Below are 24,782 nucleotides of genomic sequence, written 5' to 3' on the forward strand. Positions count from 1 at the left end.
GCCTAATATATTTTATATTTATATTTGCTCCGCTAAAGCTTATTAAGCTCGGGGATTTAGGTTAGGCGGGAATTCGTAAATAAAAAAAATTATAAAATTTTTAAAATAACGAAATTAGGGAAAAATAAGAATAAAACTAATAAATAATAGCTCGTTAAAAAAATTAAATCTAAAAAATAAAAGTTATTAAAAAAAAGCTTTATTATTATTATTTCGGCTAGTTTTAGCTTTAGCGAGCTTAAGGGTAATTTAGGAACGACGATTAGCAGTTTTACGCTTAGCAAAACGGTAAAACTAATTATCGGGACGGCGAAAGGTAATTAAAAATAAGCGGACGGAGTTTTTAAAGCTTTTATTACGCTTAAAAAAGAAGCGTTTATCTTTAGGCATCGTAACGGCAAATTTTAAAAGCTTAATAACGATAATAAGTTTAAAAATAAAAAAAAAGAAATTTAAAATTAATAAAGCTTAAAAAGCTAAATTAAATAAATCCGGAGGGATTTAAAAATATAAATATATAATAAAAAAGGAAAAAATAAAGCTTAATATATAAAAAGGAAGTTTTCCTTTTATAAAAAGGAAAAATTTACGGTTAGGATTTATTAATTAGAAAATTAATTATTAATTTTAAAGCAAAAAATAAATTAATAACAAATTTTTATAAATTAGAAAATCTAAAATCGGACGGAATAAATAATAATTATTAATTTTAAAAAGGCAGTTATTAATTTTAAAATTAATTATTTTTTAGAAAATTAGCTATAGGGTCGCTTAAAGCCGAAAAAAAAAAAGCTTACAAAACTTAGGAAAAATAAGATAAACGGACGTTAATAAAAATTAGTTTTTTAGTTAAATAATTATTTAATCGCTTAAAAAGAAGTTAGAAACTAAAATTAAATATTAAGAACTAAAAATATATATTTTAAATATATAATTTTTAAGCTTTTTTAAGACGTTAAATTAGCTTAGGGGGTATATAACGGGATATTTACTTTATATATTTATAATTTTTAAAAGGACTTTTAAACTAGACTAATTAAGCTTTATAAGAATTTTTAAATAAATATATAAATACGATTTACCCTTTATTTTATTTATATAAAATTAGATTATTTTTAATTATTTATTTATGCCTATACACCGCTTTTATCAGGTAATATCGAAACCCTAAATCACAAACTCCTCTGATTTTTATAGTTTACCGTATTTAAAAGGCTAGCAATTTATATTTATAAAATATACCGCTAAAATATAAAGCCGCTATTTTAATTTTTATAGCGAAATATTTAGTGTTTTTACAATTATAACCGTCCGAATTAAGGATTTATATATTTAAATTTTATTAATAACTTATTAAATTAAAAATAAAAATATTATATATATTTTTATATTTAATTATATAAATTATTTAAAAATTATATTTTATATAAATTATATTTATGCCGTACGGCAAATCTATATTAAATTAAAAATTTAGGCATAATATTAAACTACTCCTTTAATATGCATTTAATAAAATATTAACGAAATAAAAAAAAAGTATAATAAACCGTACGCAATAATATATTATAAATAGGATATATTTTACCCGGATATATTTTATATTACTAATATTAAATATTTTTCCGTATTATAATAAAAGCTGCTTTTGCAACGGAAAATTCTTTCGGTTTATAATTAGCTAATAGCTATTCGCTATTATTTAAAAAAATAATTATTCGTTAAAAATAGCGATATAATCGTATATCTTTTAAGCCCGAGCCCGAGCTAAAGCCGAGTTAAAGCCTAAGCTAAGCCCGAGCCTAAGCCCGAGCCTAAATTAAGCCCGAGCCTAAGCCTAAGCCTAAGCTAAGCCTAAGCCGAGCCCGAGCCGTTTTTAAATTCGAATAATAAAAAAATATCGGGCGAGCCTATAAATTATATTACCTTAATATTCCCAGGATAAAAGTATAACCCAAATTAAAACCTTAAAAGTGACCTAGGTCAAAAGTGTGACCCAGGATAAAAGTGACCTAGGATAAAAGTGTGACCCAGGTTAAAAGTGTGACCCAGGTCAAAAGTGTGACCCAGGTCAAAAATAAAAGTGTGACCTAGGTTAAAAGTGTGACCCAGGTTAAAAATAAAAGTGTGACCCAGGTTAAAAGTGTGACCTAAAATAAAAGACCCAGGTTAAAAGTGACCACCGGGAATTAAAACTATTCTAATATTATTTTAAAAATAGGAGTATTTTAATACCGTAAAAAAATATAACTTAAAATAAATTGCCTTAATATATACCCGTTTATATTTTTTAATTATATTTCTTTTTTATCGTTAGCAAATACGGACGATTTATATCCGATATTAATATTATATAATTACCTTAGCTAAATTCCATATAATAAATTATTGCTATCGATAAATATATATTTCGGCTAGCTATATATTTCGCAAATTACGTAAAAAATATTTTTAAATATTAAATATTTTTACCGTAAAGCATTTAAAATTAATATAATATTTATTTCGATAAAATTATATAAGCAAAAAATAACAAGAATATTAGTTATTACGGAATAATAATTAATTCTAAATTATTATTTTTAGCGGGCCGAAATATTTCCGGATAAAAATTCCCGGTAGGTCCGCCTAATATATATAGATATTAGTGCCGGATATAAATCGGCCGTGCTTAATAACGAGAGAAAAGAGATTTTAAAAAAAAGGCCAATTTTTTTCGCGGTTATAATTTTATACGGTAAAATGCTTTCAGCATTTATTTTATTTTAATAAATAATATATAATAATAACGTAATAGCATTAATTTTATAATTTTAAAATAACAGCTTCGCATATAATATATATAGATTTATATAATTTAATAATTCGATAAATTAAATTTTAACACGACCCAGCCTTATTATTAAAATTGCGATAATTCTAAATCGGTATTAATTCACGTATAAAGCTTAAAACGCTCTTTTATCTTCCGGCGTATTCGTTATAATCTGCTTTGCTAATAAGCTAATTATAGCTTACGCTATATTAGCGACCTATAATTATAATATAAATTATAAAAGGTATTATTTTAAAAATACGAATTTATATAATATTAAATAACATTATTTTATAAGGATAAATAAACTATTTTCTATTTTTTATCGTATATATTATATTATATATAACATAATTTATAAATACCTCGCTCGTTTTAGCAACAGTATTAAACTTAAAGCCTTTTATATTCTAAATTATTTATTAATTATACTACCTTAATATATAAAATAATAAAATTATCTTTTATTTACTCTAATATTTTTTCGTTAAATAAGTTATAGCTAAATATTTTTTCGGGATTTTAATGCTAACCGATTAAATCGCATTATATTTCCAAAATATTCGCAAACCGCGAAATAATTACTATTTAACTAGCGAAGCACCACGTTAAGCTCACAAATAAAATCCGTATATATTATAATAAAATCCGCAAAAATAGCTAAAAAGCATTTAAAAGCAAAAAAAAAAAATAATAATAAAAATTTATCCTTAACTAATAATTTTAATAAAAAAAAGCTTTACCGTTAACTTCGCCTTTTTTAGCTAAATAAGAAATCCGATACTAAAAAGCAATAGCGAACTCGTTTACTAAAAACCAAAGAAAAATATCTAAAAAAGTTACTTAACCATAAAAAATTACGAAACGGATTTAATAAGCTTTTAAAAATCCCAGGTCTTTAGTATAATATAACGCTAAGCATATTTTATAAGCTCGCGAATATAAAATACGATAAAATAAATCGGCAAATTTATTAAAAGGAAAATTATATTTATTAATAATATATATAAAAATTTCTAAATTACTTAAATTATATTTACATAATTTAAAAAAAGATCTTAGGCGGAAATATTATATCCATAAAAGCCACGGATAACAATATAATATAAATTATCGAACTAATATATCCTAAATATTTACCCGCAAATAAGCGAATATTACGACTTTTTTTCGATAAAGGCCGGATCTTCCGAAATATTAGTTATACCAAGCGTAAAAAACTTTAAAAAAACCTCATATCAATAAAATGCATAATTCCCTTTTTATACTCTTTATTTAAAAAATGCAATATATCTTTTTCCCTATGCCAGGAATATAAAATATATCGTCGGCAGCTAAAATAAAATAATTATATATTAAGCATTATAATAATGCTTCCACTAAAGCGAAAAATCATTAATCCAAGCGTAATCGATAATCGAAAAGGCGAAAATAATTTTTAAAATTAAATTAAAACCGTCGACCGTAAAAAAACGCTTTAGCATAAGCCGGCGGCAACTTTAGCTATATATAATAAAGCACTTTACTTAAATAACTCCCCTTTCGACCAGCTCACGCGGGTAGCGTATTACTAATATTAAATTAAAAATATCCGATAAAAGCGTTTTATACAGCTTTGCTTTATTAGCTTATCGACTAAGGTTTTAAAACGATAACATTTTGCGCTTAAAAAAGCGGTCTCCGGATAAGGAAATTATACGCAAAGCTTTGTTATACGCTCGGATTTTTAATATATATAAATATAATACTAATTTTTTCGAATTAATTTTAAATTAAATTATAAAATTTATTAATATTACTAAACGGTATTTTAAATAGCTAAAGAATATTAAATCTCGGAGGGGTAACGTAAAAACGCAATATAAATACGGATACCCCGACCGTATAAATAATTAATTTAATAAAAAATACTTTTTTTATAATAAAATAATATAATTTTACGATTTAATAAAAGGTATTATATCGCTTTTTATTAAAAAAATATATTTTTTAGGTATTTTTCGGTAAAAACTTTATTTAAAAATCCGTCGAATTTATATTTATTTAAAAAAAATAAAAAAAATATAAATAAATAAAATAATAATAAAATCTGGCAAAATTAGCGATATTTTATAATTTTATAGAAATTATAAAGCGATATTAAATATTAATATTAACACTAAATTATAAACGTATTAGCTATAGCTTTTTTAGCTTATTTATATAATTATTTAAATTAGCTTTTATCCGTAGGATTTTTATTTACGTAATTAAAAAACTAAATAATAGCTAATTCGTAAGCGAATAAATATTAATCCAGCGCGAATTAAGCCGAGGGGTTATTTCCCGAATTTTTTTAAAATTTTTATTAAAGCTTAAAAAACTATAAATTATTTTTATTTCCCGCGAAAATAACGAATAGCGTTTTATTTTATAATTTTTAAAAAATAATTTATTTAATATTAAATAAACGGCAAAAATATTTATAGCGAATAATTTAAAGCTATTTATAATTATTAAATTGCGTATATAGCTAATTTTTTTATATAAATATTATAATATAATTTTATTATATTTTACGCAAAATATTATTTTAATTCTTAAAAATAAAGCTTATATTATTAATAAATTAATATCCTTAATAAAAGGATTACGCTTTAGTAATAAATTATTAAAACAGGATTTTAAATATTCTCCCGGATTTTTTATATTTTTTATTTATTTAATTTAATTATCCTTAAAGCTTTATTCTTTTTTTTTCCTTTCCTTTCTCCTTTCGGGATATATTATATACGTATATAATCTAATTAAAAGGAAAAAAATTATAATAACAGTCACACAGGCAAGACCATTATGCTAATAATCCTAAAAAGACCAGCTATATCGGCGTATACCGATACGCCTGCGTATCTTATTATATTAATAATATAGCATAGCATAATATAGCGTATTATAATGCCTATTTATTTATTTATCCGTTATAATTATCCCCCTTTTTACAGAGGCTCGACCTCGAAATTTAAAGGTTTTGCTAGCTATTCGTTAGCGTATCGGCTACGGTATTATATCCGGCTTATTAGGATTAATTATAATATAATAATTTAATCCCTAGGATATTTATAGCGTTTATTTTCGCTAAAATAGCGCTTTATTAGCTTATACGAAAACGCTTATACCCGATATTAGCACGGTACCGTCGTTCGTCCCCGACCTAGGAACCGAATATATATCCTTTTGCGTTAATAAACCGGTATACGCTAATATAATTATAATAATAATTACGCAGGCAAGACTATTATATTAATAATCCTAATAAAACCAGCTATATCGGCGTATACCGATACGCCTGCGTATCCTATTATATTAATAGCATGGCATAGCATGGCATGGCGCACCACAGTGCCCATCCATCCATCCATCCGTTATAAAAATAAGCGGAAAATTATAAAATAATATAACGAATATAATAAATAAAAAAACTTTTTTGCAAATTATAAAAACAAAAAAATAATTTAGCCGAAACAAATTAAACTCGGGCTTTTTATCGTTAATAAAAATATTTTAAATATATAAAAGCTAGGAAAATTTGCAGGTTTTAAAAATATTTTGCCTTAATGCGAAAATTATATAATTATCATCGTTAACCGTTCCTTTGCGACATAAAACGGCTTTTGCCCAATATAATTTTTAAATAATTCTAGCCGTATCATCCATAGCTTCAAGCCCTACGTAATATTAAAATATCAACCTACTCTATATAAAAACTTATAATTTAAAACATATTGTTAATAAATTAATAATTATCCACTTACTAATATATTAGGATTTATTGCTAGGTCTTAAAAAGCGCTTTTTAAATCTAAATATAAATACTACTTAATAAATTGCCGGATATATATAAAACTTATCTGCCTTAAAGCTGCTTAATAATAAATATATCAAATAACCTTTTCCGAATCTTCTTAAAAAATATAAAATCTAATATACCTAGCAGCCTAAGCCATTTTTTTATATAATTCCCGCCTAGCTAGCGCAAAAATTTCAAATCCTACCTAATCGTCAGTATTTATAAAAAAAAAGTTTATTAAATCATTTAATTTATCCTATTATTACCTTAAAACTCACGTATTAATACGGCTAAAATAGCATTATAAAAAGCTTCTTCCCTTATTACCCATCGGTCCACCTCACTTCCGTCCCATAATATATTTTCCTAAAATCTGCAGCCTCGAATTAAATGCTAATAATTATAATTAGAAACAACATTGGACCGCTTGCCGGCGTCGCTAACCATAATTACATCATAATCCCATTAATTCTAAAATTACAGCGACAAATTTTTCAATTAATCTAAGCCGCACAACGGAACAAATTAGAGGTCAAAACCATCAAAGGTCACCGACTCAATAAGGCGTCGTCGGAATAAAAACCAATCAGCCATATTACAATTATAAACCAAGCCCACTTATGCTTGCCATAACCCCTCCATAGCCGAGCTCGCTCTTATTTGCTTAACACCAGGCTTTTACCCAGGGCGGCATATTTATTTTTTAATTGCTAATTATTTACGGGAAAAATTATAGCAGCGATAATATTTATATCGTGCCCGTTGTAAAAGGCATGATTAAGCAGCGCCTCGTGGCCGTAATATAAAGGATTAAAAGATCTTAGGTATAATAAAATCCTATTTACTCGGTTTTTATCGAGTAAAAATCGCATATGCGTAATTCCCATATTAAAAATATTGCTATAATAATTTATATTATAATTTTGCTAAATATAATAACCTAAATCCGCGATTTGCGAATATATTATAATAAAGGTAAATTAATCCTAAAATATTAATACTAATTAAAAAGCATATAAAAGCATTTCTTAAGCATTATCGAAAGGATTATTAAACCCTTTAATTTTATAAAAGTATCCTAACTAAAATATTATACGGGACGTATTTATACGCGAATAAATCGCTATATTTGCTAATTATATATAAGCGCTAAAGGCAGCTATTAAATTATAATAAAATAGCTAAAGGTTTTACTAGTAATAATTGCTCGGCAATTATTCGCCGTTATAATCGCTTCGATCCCTGGTCGAATATACGAACTAACGTGATTTTTAAGGAATCGGCCATTATAATTAATATTATACTTTTTACTCCCCGTACTCGGATTAATATAATACCCATAATTCACGCCGCTTCGAAGCTCGCGATATAGCGTTCGAGAAAAATAAAAAGTAAATTATAACGTATAATTAAATTTCTAACTTAAAACGCCTAATAAGGCTAAGTTAGAATTCGACTAAATTATATTAGTATCGTACGTAGTTAAAAATGCATCGAAATAATTAAATAAAATTTTTAATGCCGATATTCGCGGTAAAAAACGTCGTTTCGCACAAAACTTAGTGTTTCTTTCCACTTTTTAAGCTCCGATTTGCGCAAATTCATTTAATATTTATTATAAAACTAAAGTTAAATTCTAATAATAGCCTTAATAGTGCTATAACAATTTATATCCATTTAATCTTTATATAAAAAGCTATATTACAATAAACAAATTATTACGTTAATCGCAGTTATACACGTAAAAATTCTTTATATTATATTATAGGCCCTGTTCTTTTTTCGTATAATAAAAATATTAAAAATCGCATTATTTAATTAATAAATACCTAAAAATCTAAAACGAAAATTTATCGTTATAAATCCCACACAAAATCTCCAATAAAATATTTTTTATATATTTATAAAACGTTTAATTAATAATAAATTTTCGTTTTAACGGGTTTAATTGCAGTTTATTTATAATTTTCTCGTATCCGTAATCGTTATTATAAAATATATAACTTAAAAGGTTAAATTTAATACATATATCGGAGAACGGGTACATATAGCTAATAATATTTATACAACGCTGGCTCTTTTCTAAACAATTCCCGACAACCTCGAGGTTCGAAATTTATCTTTTAAATCTTATAAATAAACCCACCTTCCACTTCTTCAAACTCCTACGTCGTTATAATCGATGCCAAAAATTCTTATAGCCTGCGAACTATTATAAAAAGCAGACTTCAACCTGTTCAATTTTTAAATCAAAATTATACAACCTTCGAGACAAATAAAAAAACGTATCAAAAAATAAATAAGCTTCGGAAAAATATAAAAACAAAAGCAATATTAATAAACTACGGCACTAAAAACTAGATTTTTTATTTATTTATATTTAATCTTCTCTATTTAATAAACGGGTTTTTCAAAATCCATTCTAAAATAATTTAGTAACTATATACTTTTATAGCTTAGGCTTCCCTCCCTTTTAAATTTTAAAATAAGTTTTAAAAGCAACTTTATTAATTTGCTTTTACGACTTCGTAATTTAATACATCGTTATACGGTAAACTTATGCGTTATATAATCTTTGCCTAATATTAGCCGCGACCGTTAACTAACTCTTAGTAATTGCATTAAGTTATAATAAGGTTTTATTAATCCATTATCCTCCGTTTTTATAATTTTAAGACTAGTTAAACGATTTATATCGGTGCTAACTTTAATTTTATTTAAATTAAATTTTTTAGGCTATTTTAATAAAGCTAAGGTAGTTAAAATAAAATAATTAAGGAAATAAACCTTAAATATCGCTAGTAACCCCGGTGGAACCACCTGCCTTCTCCTTCGCCTTTAATCTTTAAGAGATACGCTATAGCCTTATTTCGGCTGCTATATTTCGATTAACAATTGAGGATTTTTAACTTAAACGCCTCCTTTTAAAGGTTAGTTAGTTGCGTAAGAGTCCTGGGCGCTTCTTCTAAATAATTTGCTAAAAATCATCGTAATATAAATTTTTAAATTATCTAATAATTAATGCTTTTATATTATGCTTAATATAAACCTTTGCTTATTAGCTTTTTAGAATTTAGTGCGGTTTAGCCGTTAAGCAAATATATAATTACCTTTATACGTTTATGCGTTGGTTCCTAATATACAATAATAGTAAATATGCCGCAATATTTATTTAATTCGATATATTTTCTCTTTAGCGACGTACCCCGTTTACGAGCCTTATCTTTTTACTATTTAATATAAATATGCTTAGCCATTTTTCGTCGTTTCTTTTTAATTTTATATAATTAATATAAATAAAACCGTGGATTATTATACGATATTTCGAATAGCTTTAAATTTATTAATATTCGTAAATAAAAAATAATTTATTAGACTTTCTGCTAAAAATTTATAGGTTTTGCGGTATTTTAATAATTAAAGAAAGATTTATTTTAAGCCTTTTTAATTATTTGCCATTTTAAAATCGAATATATTTTTGGCTTACGATTTTAAAAATATAAAAAGTTGGCTTTTTAGACCGTAATATACGTTTCTCGATATAAACGCTCCGCAAATAAATTTCTATTTATTAAATTCCGGTTCCGAATATTCAATTTTAAAACATATAAAATATCATATATTATAATATAAGGGTAAATGCCGATTTATAACTAATTAAATCCAAGGCTTATATTATTTTATTTTATCTTTAAATTAGCGATATCGGATAATTAATAAACAGGGAAAAAAAGGAAAGTTCCATATCCGGGTTAAAACCTAAAGTGCTTTTAATTAAAAAAAGCAAAAAACGACCAAAAATAAAATAGCTGGATTTGCCCATTTTATTCGGCTCAAAAGCTATATTAATAATACCGTATATATACGTACCTTACTAAAAACACAAACAGCCTACTTCTCGCATATAAAGATATTTATATCTTATTATGCCGACTCAGCCTTTTCGATTCGCCGCAAATAAAATTATAACGGAGGAATTACTGCATTATTTTGCTACGGATATTAAAAGAAATTATTATAATTGCGTTAAAACTAAGCTAAAGGAATTTTGCTTTTATCATCTTTTTACCGATAAATTTATTTTAAGCACGCTTTTTAACCTCGCATTAAAAGTTAGGAAAGTTATAAACTAATTTAAAAAATTTCTAGGCTAAGACCTCGATATTTCCGGGATTATTAATCCGGGCCATAAACGACCGGTTTATCTAACAAATACAACTTTCGACGCCGTTATAAGCGCTATCCGTAAACGGTAGCTGCGCGGCCTTTCTAAATCGATATCGATATGCAATAGCAGGTGTGGGCCGGAAGGATGCCCGGACTGGGTCGTCCTATATGCTTACCAGGATGCTTTACGTACGCACCTTAAGGAATAAATCGATTTTATAAGCTTTACGGCAAACCAAAATATTATAAAAAGCGAGCCTCGCGCGGAGATAAAATAAAGCGATATTATCCTCTTATCGTTACCGGCAATCCTTATATCCGATATATAAATAATAAAGTTTTTATTAATAATTTTTAAAAGCCTTAAAGTAAAGAGTTTAATGCAACTTTTTCGGCAAATTATCGAAGAGTATCTTTTTAGCGGCAGCGACGATAATTTAGGTTTAATTATCTTTATATTATATAATTAGGTTTAATATTACGTTTACTAAAAAAGCCACGGAAATTAATTGTATTATTAAAATCGAAGTTAAGGCCGTGGTTATAAGGTGTGTTATAATTTAAATTCGTTAATATAAAGAAAATTCTCTCCATATTATTTATATATAATATGACACTTATTAATAACAACGTTTTTTAATCATTTCGATCTTATACATATATGCGAGTAAAGCCGTTAATTGAAAATGTTTATTATATCGATATTTATATATTTTCCCTCTTTATAATGCTATTTTCGGTAATGGCCTTTAATCCTTTTTAATTCCGCAATAGCCTGTGCGGGAGGTTTGGCACTTTAGGTTAGCGCTATAATTTTGTACCCTTTAACTGCGGTTATACCTTTTTTTGTGTTTATATTAGCCACATCCGATTCGCACCCGAAATTAAACCGCACATGGAATGTCACGGGGCTATCATCATTACGCATTCATTATCATTCGCCATCCGAATCAGGGGTTTTCCCGAATGAATTATTCATTAATAATTCGACGAACCGCCTCCATCACTGTGATAAGAAAAGTTGAATGTATATTTTAAAAGCTTGCCGCGCCGTTAATGTCATATAAATGTGTATCGCTTAATTCTTCATTTCCATAATTATTCCTAAAGGTTGAAATACTCGAAAATAACTACATTAAAGTGTTATATATTGCAACGGATTAAGTGTAGGTTTATAAAGAATATATAGATTTGGACGGATTAATGTTAGTTAAGAGAATGTTGCTGGCATAATCGTAGGATCGGGCGCTCTCGCATTAGAAATCCTCATTAATGGATACGAAAGATTTTAACGAAATTAGCGCTGCTTTTTTATTGCTGCCTTTTTGTTTCTTATTCATCCATTATGCTTTTTATTTATATTTCTTTAATTAGCATTCACATAATGCTATTAGGGAGAGCCGGTTATATTATTCTTTATTTCCTTTTATATTTGCATTTTTGCAATTATACGTAATTATTTATTAACGTATAATTACAAATTTAATAATGACGAAAATCGCAATTATTAAAGACTTTAATTGCCGCATTTTTATGCTTTAATATTCGGCAAATTAATTGAAATAAATAGCTAAAGCAAATTATAATTTAGCTAAAAGTTTAATACAAATCTCCTAACGTAATAACTTTATTAAAAGGACCCCTTAAATAAAAATAATAATTAATTTAATAATATGGAAAAAAAAATGCAAGATTTATAAGAGCTTAATTTAAACGGATCGCATTATTATTTTTAGGACCACTTAAAATAAATCTTTCTCGCTAATTCCCGCTAAAAATAGCTTCGACTTCTCATAAACGCTATACAGGCTCAAGCCTCGGATAAAGCGCGACTCTTCTAAAGCGGCGGCGCCGGCGCTTTTAAGCGGCCTTACGATTATATGCAGGTCTTAGTGGCGCTGCTTAACGACGGCGCGCATCCTAATAGCGTCCGGATTCTTAAAGAGGGGTCGGTCGAAAACATGTGGAAGAACCAGATTCCCTTTAATAGGAACTTGCCGCAAAACCGGGCTATATAAGCATTATTTTGGCCGAATTTAAATATTAATCTAATTAATATACGGATTTAGCATAATTTAAAGGGATATTTAGCGGATGCGATATTATTTTTCCGCTAATTAATTAAAAGTCCTGGTTATTATTAAGGCATTAAATTAGTGGCTCGCTTATCCGAAATTATAAATCGTATACTAAAGATTATTCCTCCACCCCACCCTTTACCCCACCCTTCGCTTTAACCACATAATAATTAGCAGGATAATTATGGCAATATGCATTATTATTATAATAATATTTAAAGGAGTTAACTTTAAGCAAAATATGTTAATTATTTATAAATTATATTATATAAGGATATTATAAAGCAGAATAAATTAATACGGAACCGGTTAATCTCACGTATAAGCTTAAAACGGAGTTAAGACGGAAATTTTAAAAACGGATATATATTATAAAATTAATTGCCTTTTAGGGGAATAACCCGGGCGTAATAAATTATGTGTGTATATGTGTGTATGTGTGTATATGTGTTATTATGATTAAAAATAAAATCTAAGGCGCCTTATCGTTTAAAGGACCGACCTGAGTTTGGGAATGGGATCGGGTCGCGTAATCGTTTTTAAACGCTTCCTCCTTCGCGATTATAAACAGCCAAAGGAGGGGCACCTTAACATCGAAATAAAGGGCATTAAAAACTTATTATACGATAGCAGCCTTAGAAATAATAATAATTCGCTAATGCCGATAATATGCAAAATAGCGCTTTTAGCTATTCACTTTAGTCGTTTTTTAAATAACGACTTCTCTAGGCTAATAATTCATTACATTAAATTTTTATTAATATTTCTCTAGCTGCTTTTAAATAACTAATTAACCTTAGCTATGCATTTTTAAAAGAGAGCAAATATATGTTAATAGTTAAAAAGGAAAAATACTCTTGAGCTAATTGCTATATTTAATTGCTTATGGGTTAAGGAAACTTATTTTAATGTAAGGAGGAAAGAAAAAGTGAGAAAAGACGGCCGCTATTAATTTCAATTTAAAGACGGATCTCACTGTGAAAATTATGATATTATGTACACTTTATAATAGCAGTTTTCAATTATAAGGACCTTTTATATTGCTTTTTAAACACGTACACAATTAAATTTTAGATTCTTATATTTAAGTAACGTACGATCGAATAATCGTAAACAGCCATGGGCCGCGTCTTTATCGGTTAGTCATTCGACTTGCCCGCACCACGTTTGCTTAGCGGGTGGATTAAACGCCCGCAGACCGAAGTCATTGTGGCCTTAGCTCCGGCTTTTTAAATATAGCTTAGGGTTAATTTAGCCGGTGTTAGTATTAATTATAATCCGCTGCGCTATTAATTGCTTTCGATTAGGCGGGCAATTATAATTTACCACACTAAATAAGGATAGCGATTAAAAAGTACATTTGGCAGAAAACGGAGATATTTAATTATATTAATATACCCGCTTCCGTCGCTATATTCTTTATACCGAAACTCCGGATACCGCCTGCTGCCTAAAACTGCTTTTAAAAATGCTAGGAAGGTGCCTAACCATAAAGAGTCAGGCTGACATTTTATTATTAGCTATAAGTCCTATATAAAACATTTTAGGGTTATTTCCGCTAAATATAAGGCTGAGGCCTATTTTAATATGATAAGATTACGAGGTCCCGAAAGCAACGTGATTAATCGCTATTCTTTTTATAGGGCTCTTAAGTTTTATTCTTAATATATCATACATCCACTGGAGTTTTTCGATTATTTTACATAATTAACTAATCGTTTAAAGCCTACGACTAATCTTTAAAACGATTTTAATATTAATTATAACGGGCTAAAATACGAAAATACGAAGCAATCATACGTTAAAGCTCCCGTACACCGTATACCGGGGCGCCATTATCGGAGGGCACTACCGATTATAGTAGTTACGTTTGCACACCGAGTTTCTCGATATTTTTTCCGCTGTTTGCCTTTGTGGCCATATCTTTAAGGCATAGGCCTTTTCGCTGTCGTGCCCAGCGAACCACAGCAAGCTGCTTAAATCGCGCCGCCGTCGTATGAAGCGTATTTACCGCTCTGGTAACTTTATTAACGCCTTTAATCGGTTTAGCTGCCGTTTCCTCGTGAGCAAGGTCGACCGCTCCGAAAAAGAGTGGTCAGCAATTAGCATCCGGTTAACATAAGCTCTTTTAATATAATCCTTTTAATGTCGTAACCGAAAGCCTTTATAAAAGCTTTAGCGGGCCCCTAAAGCCATTATAAGCTTCCGGTAGCATTTTTCTCTAATAAAGGATTACCGTCTTATAAAAGCAGTTTAATATTAAATTTAGTAATATTATTATAAATAAAAAATAGCTGGGCAATCACTTCCTTAACTTCCTTAATTATATTTTTATTAAAAATATCCTCGTTGTCGAGCCTTTTCCTTTTAATCGGGTTTAATTCTAATCCTTTGCGGGATTTTATCCCTTGGGCATAAAATAACTCCTAGTCTTTCCTCGGATCTGCCTGCTTTATGCCAGGTAATCGCTATGTCCCGTTTAGCTAACGCCTTATAATTATCATACGGCTTTTAATATCGTAAAAAAGTGCTTTAACGACAAGCGCCGCGTAAAAAAATATCTCTTTATCGCCCTCGCTAACGGCGCCTTAACTTAATATCGGGTAATAAAGATAAAGGCCTAAAAAATTATAATATAATGCAAAAAGCAAATCGCGCGTATACCGCAATTTATCGTAAAATATGATATTAGATTTTAAGCTTTTTTTTTCGGCTAAATAAAGCACCGATATATTTGCGATATCGTAGGCTAAATAGCTTATAATATTAGCCTAAAAGTCGGGCTAAATAATTATACCCGTAAACGTATATAGCTAAAACGCAAAAAGCAAATCCGGATTATGCGCCGGAAATGCGTTTGCGTTTAAGAAAAATATCTTTTAAAAAGGGGAGAAAAATAATATAAAAACCCTAAATTAATATTTTTTTATTCGATAAAAAGGGTCGCGATATCGAAAAGCTCGGATAAAATAACGTATTAGGCGCTTATAAATGGAAATAATTCGTCGCAAACACGCTCGTCGTAATTTTTAAGGGTATCGAAAAATACCATAATTAGCAACCTCGAGCCTGCTCGTCGCAATATACGCAAAAAGAATATAACCACTTTAAAATACTTCCCGCTTATCGTTATAACGACTCCCCTAATTCCCCGTTAATATAGCAAAGTAAACGCGAGCGTATTAATAATATCGAAATAAGACTTATAGCTGCTTTTTAGGCAATTAATAGCCTCCTTTAAAAGCCGGGTAATATCGAGTCGCTAATAATTTGGATTCTCGTTAAAGTCGAAGGTCTAATCTTTATTGCTAGCGCCCCCGATTAACACTACTAAACTAATTAACGGTATTATATTACGCAAATAATCGCAAAATTTATGCTAATATTCGTGCACTCTCGGAGACCGAATATATTTTTATACCGATAAAAGTTAACTAGCTCGGAAAATATTAATTTCTATACGCTCCTTCCTTATCCTAGCTACGCCTTAAAGAGTTAAATAAAAAAAGAAAGCAATAATAAAAGCGATAAAAATACGCCAGACGCGCAGCCGCGGGGGCCGCATAGCCATGACGTTTAATTTAAAGAATTATTTCGTTTGCTTTAAATGGGTTATAATTATAAAAAACAATTGCTTAAAATCGAAGGAGATAAAGCTAGAATAATTATTGCTATAGGAACTTAAGTAAATAGACAACAGAACAAGCAAATAGAGAAAGAAAGGGGATATGGAAGCAAGTAAGTCGAAGCAAAGATCACGATTGTGAATTATGTACGTATATCGATATTCAATAGTGCCCTTGTATCGAAACTAGACGAAAAGCAATGATACGCGATATGCGATTTCGTAAATGTGGGTCTTATGACCGTGTGCCGACCAGAGTGAGCCATCTGTCTGATCTGCTGGGATTTTCCAGCAGAAGCAGAAGCAGATGGCCCATCTGTCTGCTGAGTCCCTTGGCAACAGATGCAGATATCTGCTGGGTGATGATCTGGCAGATCAGATACTTGGCAGATAGCAGATACTTGGCAGATAGCAGATCTGCCAGCAGATCTGCCGCAGATCTGTTGTATCTATATATAGCAAGCAAACCGACTCACACCCATATCAGCGCCGTCGCGCCCAGTCAACCAGCTCACGTGTAGTATCGTAATCCAATGCCGTATTCGGTAGCTTATCTAGCAGATCAAGCGGTAATTCAGGCTTATACACGCCCACTTTACTCCAAGACCTGATAGATTGGCTTGCGCCAATAACGTGACGAGCAAGGTGAGTTCTTTTGGCTGATACCATTTCACCCACGCTGTTGAATTGGCGCTCAGTTTCTGCTTGGGCTGAAGGGATGGAAAGGTAGTCCACTGCCATATAGGATAACGTTGGGAAACGCCTGGCGCAAACGTCCCGCCACCAGCCCACTGGGTCGTCGAAGTAGGCCGATAGGTCGTTGATAGGCGCTGCCAGGTATTGTTCAAGCTCGTCGTCTGGCGTATCTTCAAGTCTAATTGGCGTTGCCTTTTTACCTTTCCTCCTCTTAGCCGTTTGCTGCGTGTCTTGTGTTCCTTGTGAATCAGGGACCTCGCTGGCGGCGTCGGCTTGGTAAAATCGCTTCCGGCGTTGAAGCATTGTGAGTACTGGCTGTTGGTTGGCAGGGGTTGGTGCATCGGAGCTAGACGACGGTCTGGGAGAGGATTAGCTGGAACGAAGATTGGTCACCACCGCAGCTTACCGAGTCTTATAGTTCTCAGTCCATCTCGTCCTCAACTGGCCAAGGTAGTGGTCTCGCCAAGATTGCTGTTGCCGCTGAGGCTCAGCATCAAAAATGCCTTGCAATCCAGCCATCTTCATATTGGGGTTGAAGACTACGGCGGCAGCATAGGCCAAGTTGACAAGCTTGTCATAGTAATGTTGTAGTTTCCAAAGGCCTACCTTGATGTAAGCCTTTAAGAAGCGGCGTTGCTGGTTACTCAGATTCGCGAACAGCTTTACGTTCTCTGGGATGGGATCTCCAGCAGGGTTTTCAGGATCAATCCTCTCAGAATAGCAGTTGCCAGCAGCGCAGTCCTCCAGATGAAGAAGTAGGTATTCCATCTGCGGAAAATACTGATCAAGCGCACCAGCAGGTCCGTTGCCCTGAAGCTTTTTCGAAGCGACTTTGAATGGCTGGAGGATTTTCTGAATTGCTTCAACCACTCGCCAATCCTGGGGACCCAATCTAAATTCAAGGATTGGTGGCTTATCACCCTGCTTCGACCCAGCACCTTCCCAGTGATCTGTCAAATTCTGATGCAGCCGGTTGATTACCTGCTTCAGCTCCAAGGCGCGCGCCGCCATGGCCTCGTCGCTTTGCCACCGCGTTGCATTATTTTGGATCCATTCCTTGACTGTTGCTTGAGGGTCGAGATCGCGCTGAATCTGGCGGAGGGCGCCGACGAGCTGACTACTTTTGTGAAAGCAGTTGCCATGATTGTGAAGCTTGCCAAACGGGCCATTCTTGTGGTACTTTGTCATGGTCTTGGTGGTGATCTGGTTTGGCGTAAGGTAATCAAAAGCGCTGGTTAAAGCTTCAACTTCAGCTTCAGATACCCCAGCCTCGTCTTCAACATCAGACTCGCTACCGTCGGAAAAACTGCCAGTATCCGAAGAATCGTTACCGTTACCATCTTCGCTAGTTAAATCCTGCTGATTAAGATTATTGTCGTTTTCCTCTTCCTCCTCCTGCTCCTCTTCCTCCAGATTCACGGCCACAGCGCCAAAAGCACGCTCCAAAGCGTCGTTTTCTTGACGCTCATCAGCAAATTCTTCCTGAAGCCAGGTTTCCAATACTTGATCAAGCGGCAGCCGTTTACACCCATCTCCATAAAGCAAGGCACGAACGGCGAGTTGCAAGGCGTGCGGAGCACAGCTTATCTGCCGATCAACACCATCGAAACCAAGTTCTTCACCAATCTTTGCCATAGTCGTCTTGTTCTTCGACTCGTTATCCAAGGTGCAGTAGCCTATCAAATCCTCGATCTCGAAGAAGCGGATTACCGCTAGAACCTCGTCAGCGACGTCAGACCCCGTGTGACGCTTGATCAGGGCAGGAAGACCTAATAATATGGTCCATTTCCTGAAGTCTTTGTCCACAAAATGAGCATGCACTCCAATAAACGAGACAAACTTTCTCGAGGTCCAGCCATCAAAAGTAAGATGGATTTGACTACGTGCCGTTCGTAGAAAGCTCTTGATCTGGGGTACTGCTCGCTTGTACTCGGCCAGGAGTAAGCGGACGATGGTCTTCGAATGTGGTAGGTCTTGCTCGTTTAGTATCGGGTTGTTGTACAGCTGTTGACGGCGCCAGCGAGAGTTGTCTACGATCCTGAACGGCAAATTTGAACAACAAAGCCAGTCCAAAATCAAAAGGTTATTCAGCGCCTTATTAAAGCGAATCGCGAGCTGCCCGTGGAGTGCCTGCTGCTGTGGTTGTGAAAAGTCGACCATGGAGTCAAGCGTACGTTGTGAAGACGGCGTAGACGTAGGTGCATTCTTCTAGGTGGGATTTGTGGTGTAAGCTTGCAGATCTAAGTCTGTTTGCCTTGCAACTTACCCCCTTTTCTGCCACCCTGTGATTTTCTTTGAGATGCTTCTCTATAGATCTACTGCCACTGGCCACGAATGCGGTTTTCTTTTTTACAAGAAGACACGCCTCGCACACCCAGATCTGCTGTAGCTTCAACGGCCGTTGGGGGTCCTTGAGTCGAAAACCATACTTCCACCATTTGAGTTCTTTCTTAGGCTCATGGTATAGTCCTAGGCCTGGAAAAGCTGCAAAGCGATCTGGTGTCCAAATAGAATAATCAGGGAACGATTCAGGCTCATGGTTGAGTGGTGTTGGCGTCGATGCAACAGACGAAGTAGGTGAAGAAGGTGTTACTGAAGGCGTGGGTGAATCCATTTTAGTGTTGAGCTCTTGTAGCTTCAGGTCAGACTCCCAGGTTGGCTGATAAAAAAGTTTTAGGGTTCGTTTCCACACAAAACCCACCTGGAGTCATAGTATTGGCTAGCATCGGTGCCTGGGCCAGGGGCGGCAGCAAGGGTCACGATCTTGGCACTAGCAGATCTGCGCAGATCTGCCATCTGTCTGCTGATCCCAGATCGTATCTGCGTCTGATCTGCTGGCACCCCAAAAGATCAGAATCTGCGTCTGCTGGGTGGCCTAAAATCGCATCTGTCTGCCATCTGATCTGTTAGCAGATCTGCGGCAGATCTGCCAGCAGACAGATGGCTCACCCTGGCACTGCTTAAAGCGACGGCCCTATACTGAATGAGGCAAGCAGTGTTATTGAGAAGCTTAAGTTAGTCATGGGTAGACAGCAGATGTAAGGGCAGATACTGTATACACTGTCCCATCTATCTGTGGGCATAGAGGTCCCAGCTCGTAATCGTTCCCTGATGATTACGAGCATGCTCTTTATGCCATATTCGTGCAGTGGTAATATGCCATGCTGTGACAGCGGAGTCGACATATACACCGTCTGGAGCCTATGCCAACGCACTTAAAAAGCTTTTAGACTGGTTGGTCGTTGATGCAACTGAACAGTGATATGCAGCAACGGTAGCAGAAAAGATTGCCATCCGGCCCGTAGTGGAAGAAGGGTACTCGATCCATTCGTAACCCCGCTCATTCACCCTGGCTTCGCCATGAAATTCTTTTTTCTCTTCACCATGCCTAGTCTATTGAAGACATAGCCACTTTAGGCAAAAAAGAAACCGCTGTCGTGTAGCTTTATCGGTGAATGGATTCGTCACAGTAACATCTACGTGCTAATTCACTGGTAAGGCTGAGGGCGCTTGCTTGCCGCTGTGGCTCCATGTCACCAATTAGGCAACATGATGCAGACTGAGGACCGCCATCACGGCACATGCATTACACGTGTCCAAAGCGAATCAATAGCTAGAATGACTGTGTGTGGGATACGACAAGCCGAGTTGCTTCAATCTAAGTAATTACGGGTTTCTCGCCTGTTGTCGTAGGAGGATAGCGTCAGCAATAGTTACGACCCAGAACCAACCCCACCGGGCTCTGCTGCATCTGTAGATCACAACAAAATCGTAAGTCAAACATGAATATTCCAACAGTCACTTTATCAACTCACTTACATGCAAGCTGCGATCGCCCTACGGCACAAAAATTCACTATCAGCGACTCGCCCTGGAAAGTCGCAATGAATGGCTCAAGATCAACAAAGTATACGGTGAAGACTTATACGTTGGGTGCGGGATGCTCAGAGTATAACTAACGGAACAACCTGGGGCATTAGAGAAAGAGACCCTTGGGAATTTGGAGAGAGACGGGCTCCGCCATTCACAATTCGTCTTTGGCGATCTAAGTGATCGCGAAAGGGCCATCGGTTTGAAAACACGGGACGGCACTTTCCACCCAAGTGACGTTGTAGTCGTAGCTGATAAGCGATCATGTCAGATCTACCCCGAAATTCGCTAGACTGCAGCAGCCGCGTCATTCTCCACACAGTTGCTTCCAGAATTTTCGTACCACCTCGAGTCCTCCGCGGGCAGCATTGTGACTTTCAAAATCAACGAGAAAGACTCGTTCCTGCGGAACAAGTATGCACTGGAGGATTTTCCCGTCTTAACGTGGGAAAACCAGCATCGAAATTTCGAAGGTAAAGACACCGGGAGTATTTATGCATTTCCTCGGACTTCAGAAGGTCTTATCAAGACTGGGTATCGTGGGATAAAGGTATGAGTTCTCTATCTTTGATACGATTGAACACGACTAACATCAAATGCTTCCAGTTCACGAATTTCGTGTTTGCCCCAGAAGGAACAACTTTCTCTCAAGTTGGCAAATGGTCTGTCCCGCTCCCATCTTCCGCTTGTGATGCAATCAGTCAACCTGCTGTGGATTCAATCAGAGAATTTGAATGTATTTTTCTACCAGAGTTCGACGGCATGCCTTTCTATTCTACCAAAATGTGCTGGCACACCGACTCTCTTAATAATTCTTTTCTGGCAAGTCCTAACATCCTGTAAATTCTCGGCACATTTGTTTGTCTAATGTCTTACCACAGGTCGCTTATGTTCCGACGTACGCCGACAGTTCCGTTTTTGCATGCACTGGCGGCAGTGGACACGGCGCAAAGTTTTTGCCCGTGTTGGGAAAGGCTTGGATAACTAGAACGTTTCTGTCTTTTACATTCACTGACTTATTTTTGGTTATAGCATGCGGCTGATCAATTGGAGAATGGGCCTCGTAGCACATCTAATATGTATCCTCATTGGTGTTGGCGTAACCATAAACCACGGAGCGATGGTCTAGAGGAAGGCCCTGCATGCAGGCATATCAGAAGTGATATGACAGATCGAGATTCCATACAGCTGAAAACCATATTGTCCTCATGTGAAACAGAGTCACCGTGGTGTAATTGACGATTGTGATTAGTAGGAAAAGGTGCATACAGCGAACCCGTATGCATTATTCTATCAGGGCCTTATGACTTCAGGGGGTGTATCAATGTGAGAGGGCGGGAGTACTGCTAGTCCGTAGAAGGCATAGCCTTAAAAGCACTGCTTGAAAAGAAAAGGAGGGGTGGGTTGGGCTAAGGGAGCGTTGAAGTGGTCAACCATGATCTTGCGGGGAAATACATTGAGCAGTGGCAACGGCACCACCTCTGTCATTGATAGTAGGCAACTTGTTCTGTTCTTGTTCTTCAAGCGACAAGAACCAGAGAAAAGATAGATATACATGTAGCGATATAGTACTTCATGATGTCACTTTGAGGTCATCTGAGATCCCGATCCTCGCTCCTGAGCATTGTTACTGCGCACGAGCTTGGCAACCATTCCCTCTTGTGATTCTGTTGCTGTTTGCCGAAAGTCGTGCGAGAGCTTTCTTCGCGGAGCACATAGTTATCCTTATCCTTATGGATTGTGCCGTGTGCAGGTAACTATGACATCTATAACAAACGTCGTACAGTCTCTCCAGACATGTGCTGATTCAACCCATACAGTAATTGTGGGACTTCTCGCACGCCGTTATGGAGGCGGTCAGCTGCTTGTAATGCCTGTGGACTCTACTTGAAGAGACGCCAATTACCGCGTCCACATCACCTCAAGCAACGTCGGTCGACAATAATGGAGACATCTCGGACCAGATTGTTCCAAGAAGCTCGACTAGACGCCGGTAGTCAGACAAATGAAGTAGATCCGGTAATAGGATCTTGCAAGGGTAAAGGAAGGTGTAATGGGACTGGTGGCGTTTCTGATTGTGTTGGTTGTCCGGTCTTCATCAACTTTACCTCGAGGAACACTGAGAAGCGCCCAAGTTCATCTGCCTCATTGATCGCGCATGCGAAAGGCTATGTGCTAGATGCTGACAGTGCTGAAGAGAGCCAGAAAACGTCTCAGATCCAGGATTTGACCCAAATGATCTGCCACAATTGTAAAAGCACGATTACACCATTGTGGCGACGTGATCATGGAGGTCATACAATCTGCAATGCTTGTGGTAATCTTGAGGTCCCTAAACTTCAAGCGAAAAGTACTAAATAAATTCCAGGTTTGTACTTCAAACTCCACGAGGCGCATCGTCCTCTGTCCAAGACAAAAGCAACGATTAGAAGGAGGACACGCCAATCATATGCAAACAGTATGAGAAAATCTGTACATTATTGGTTTCTTCCACTCAACTGGAAACAGATAAGATTGCCGGACAGTCGCACTTACCTGATATTGAGAGCGATGATCACGTTCTGCCAATACTGGCGGTTGCTCAGGTTTCCACAGCTTCCACAGCCATAAGAGGACCCGTTGCGTTTCGCCACAAGAAAAGAAATGCCGACGGGAATAATCATGACAGTACTTTTCAAACTATTGCGTCACGTACGAACAACACACGCGACGAAAGATATCAGCCGTACTTGCGGACTAAGAAATCGTTATCGAGTGATAGCAACACAAGCCAGCACAATTTTCTGGCTTTGATTCTAAGCAACGAGGATTTCAGGTCCAGTGCCGTTACAGCCAACACTTCTCAATCTGTTGGCCGATCAGAGGCCTTGACTCAAGAGCGTCAGAAATTGGAAGATATCTCCAATGAAGACATGCAATCTCAGACAGGGAATTCAACTTCTGGGCAGGAGAAACAGCCACTTGAACTTTATTAGCAATAATAAGCAGAAGCAAGCCGTCCTAGAGAGGAAGATTTGTAGCCTGCGTCAACTTATAGCTATCAACGAGAAGGAGAGCATTAAAGCCGGCAACAAGCCCATCAAAGCAAATTGATGACTAGATGCCGCAACGACTGGTGCAGTAGCATGGTTTGTGATAATGAATCAATATACTACGTCAGATTACGTATGTCTGCCAGGCCTTCGTAACAAAAGCCAAGTTGTCATCCTGTTACGTACTTGAACAAGTCAAGGATAGTACAGCTGGGCCATATCGCCGATGACAGACTTCAGGGCCTGCGCTGAACGATAGTTCCTGTAGGAGTTTTGAGATGGCCGTCTTCCTTGCATGATTTATAAATTTCAGCACTAAAATTCAATATTATGCAGTAGGTAACTACAATGCCTTTGATATGTGTTCTGGGATATTTCGAATTTTCAACCAAGTTGGCAAGCGCGTCCCCGCCATTGCATATCCGACTTTATGATGTTTGCCAATTTCTATTTTATTTCTTTTTTACACGTGGAAAGGGAGGACGGCGACGAAGGCGAAAACAGATACAAGTCATATTTTCGGATTGCCATGTGGCAGTGCTCATTGTACGGCTAGCTACGCTACAAGAATTAGACGCCTGCTTTCAGCCTGAAAGACAACAAATCATTATAAGTTCGTTAGAGGCATGTTTGGCAGGGCAGAGCAATTCGATATACCAGGCGAAGATACATT

At 34.7% G+C, this 24,782-nt stretch overlaps 1 protein-coding gene across 1 annotated transcript; it reads right to left on the reverse strand.

Annotated features, from left to right (window-relative positions):
• Positions 1-16,994: 16,994 nt before the first annotated feature.
• PFICI_01285 (uncharacterized protein) lies at positions 16,995-19,821 on the reverse strand (the record flags this gene model as incomplete). The annotated part of the gene is made up of 3 exons (XM_007829866.1): positions 16,995-17,565; positions 17,614-19,415; positions 19,474-19,821. The coding sequence occupies 3 exons, from the start codon at positions 19,819-19,821 to the stop codon at positions 16,995-16,997; spliced, it is 2,721 nt and encodes a 906-aa protein (XP_007828057.1).
• Positions 19,822-24,782: the final 4,961 nt, after the last annotated feature.

This window comes from Pestalotiopsis fici (genome assembly GCF_000516985.1).
Source record: "Pestalotiopsis fici W106-1 unplaced genomic scaffold PFICI_Scf_1, whole genome shotgun sequence".
NCBI classification, from domain to species: domain Eukaryota; kingdom Fungi; phylum Ascomycota; class Sordariomycetes; order Amphisphaeriales; family Sporocadaceae; genus Pestalotiopsis; species Pestalotiopsis fici.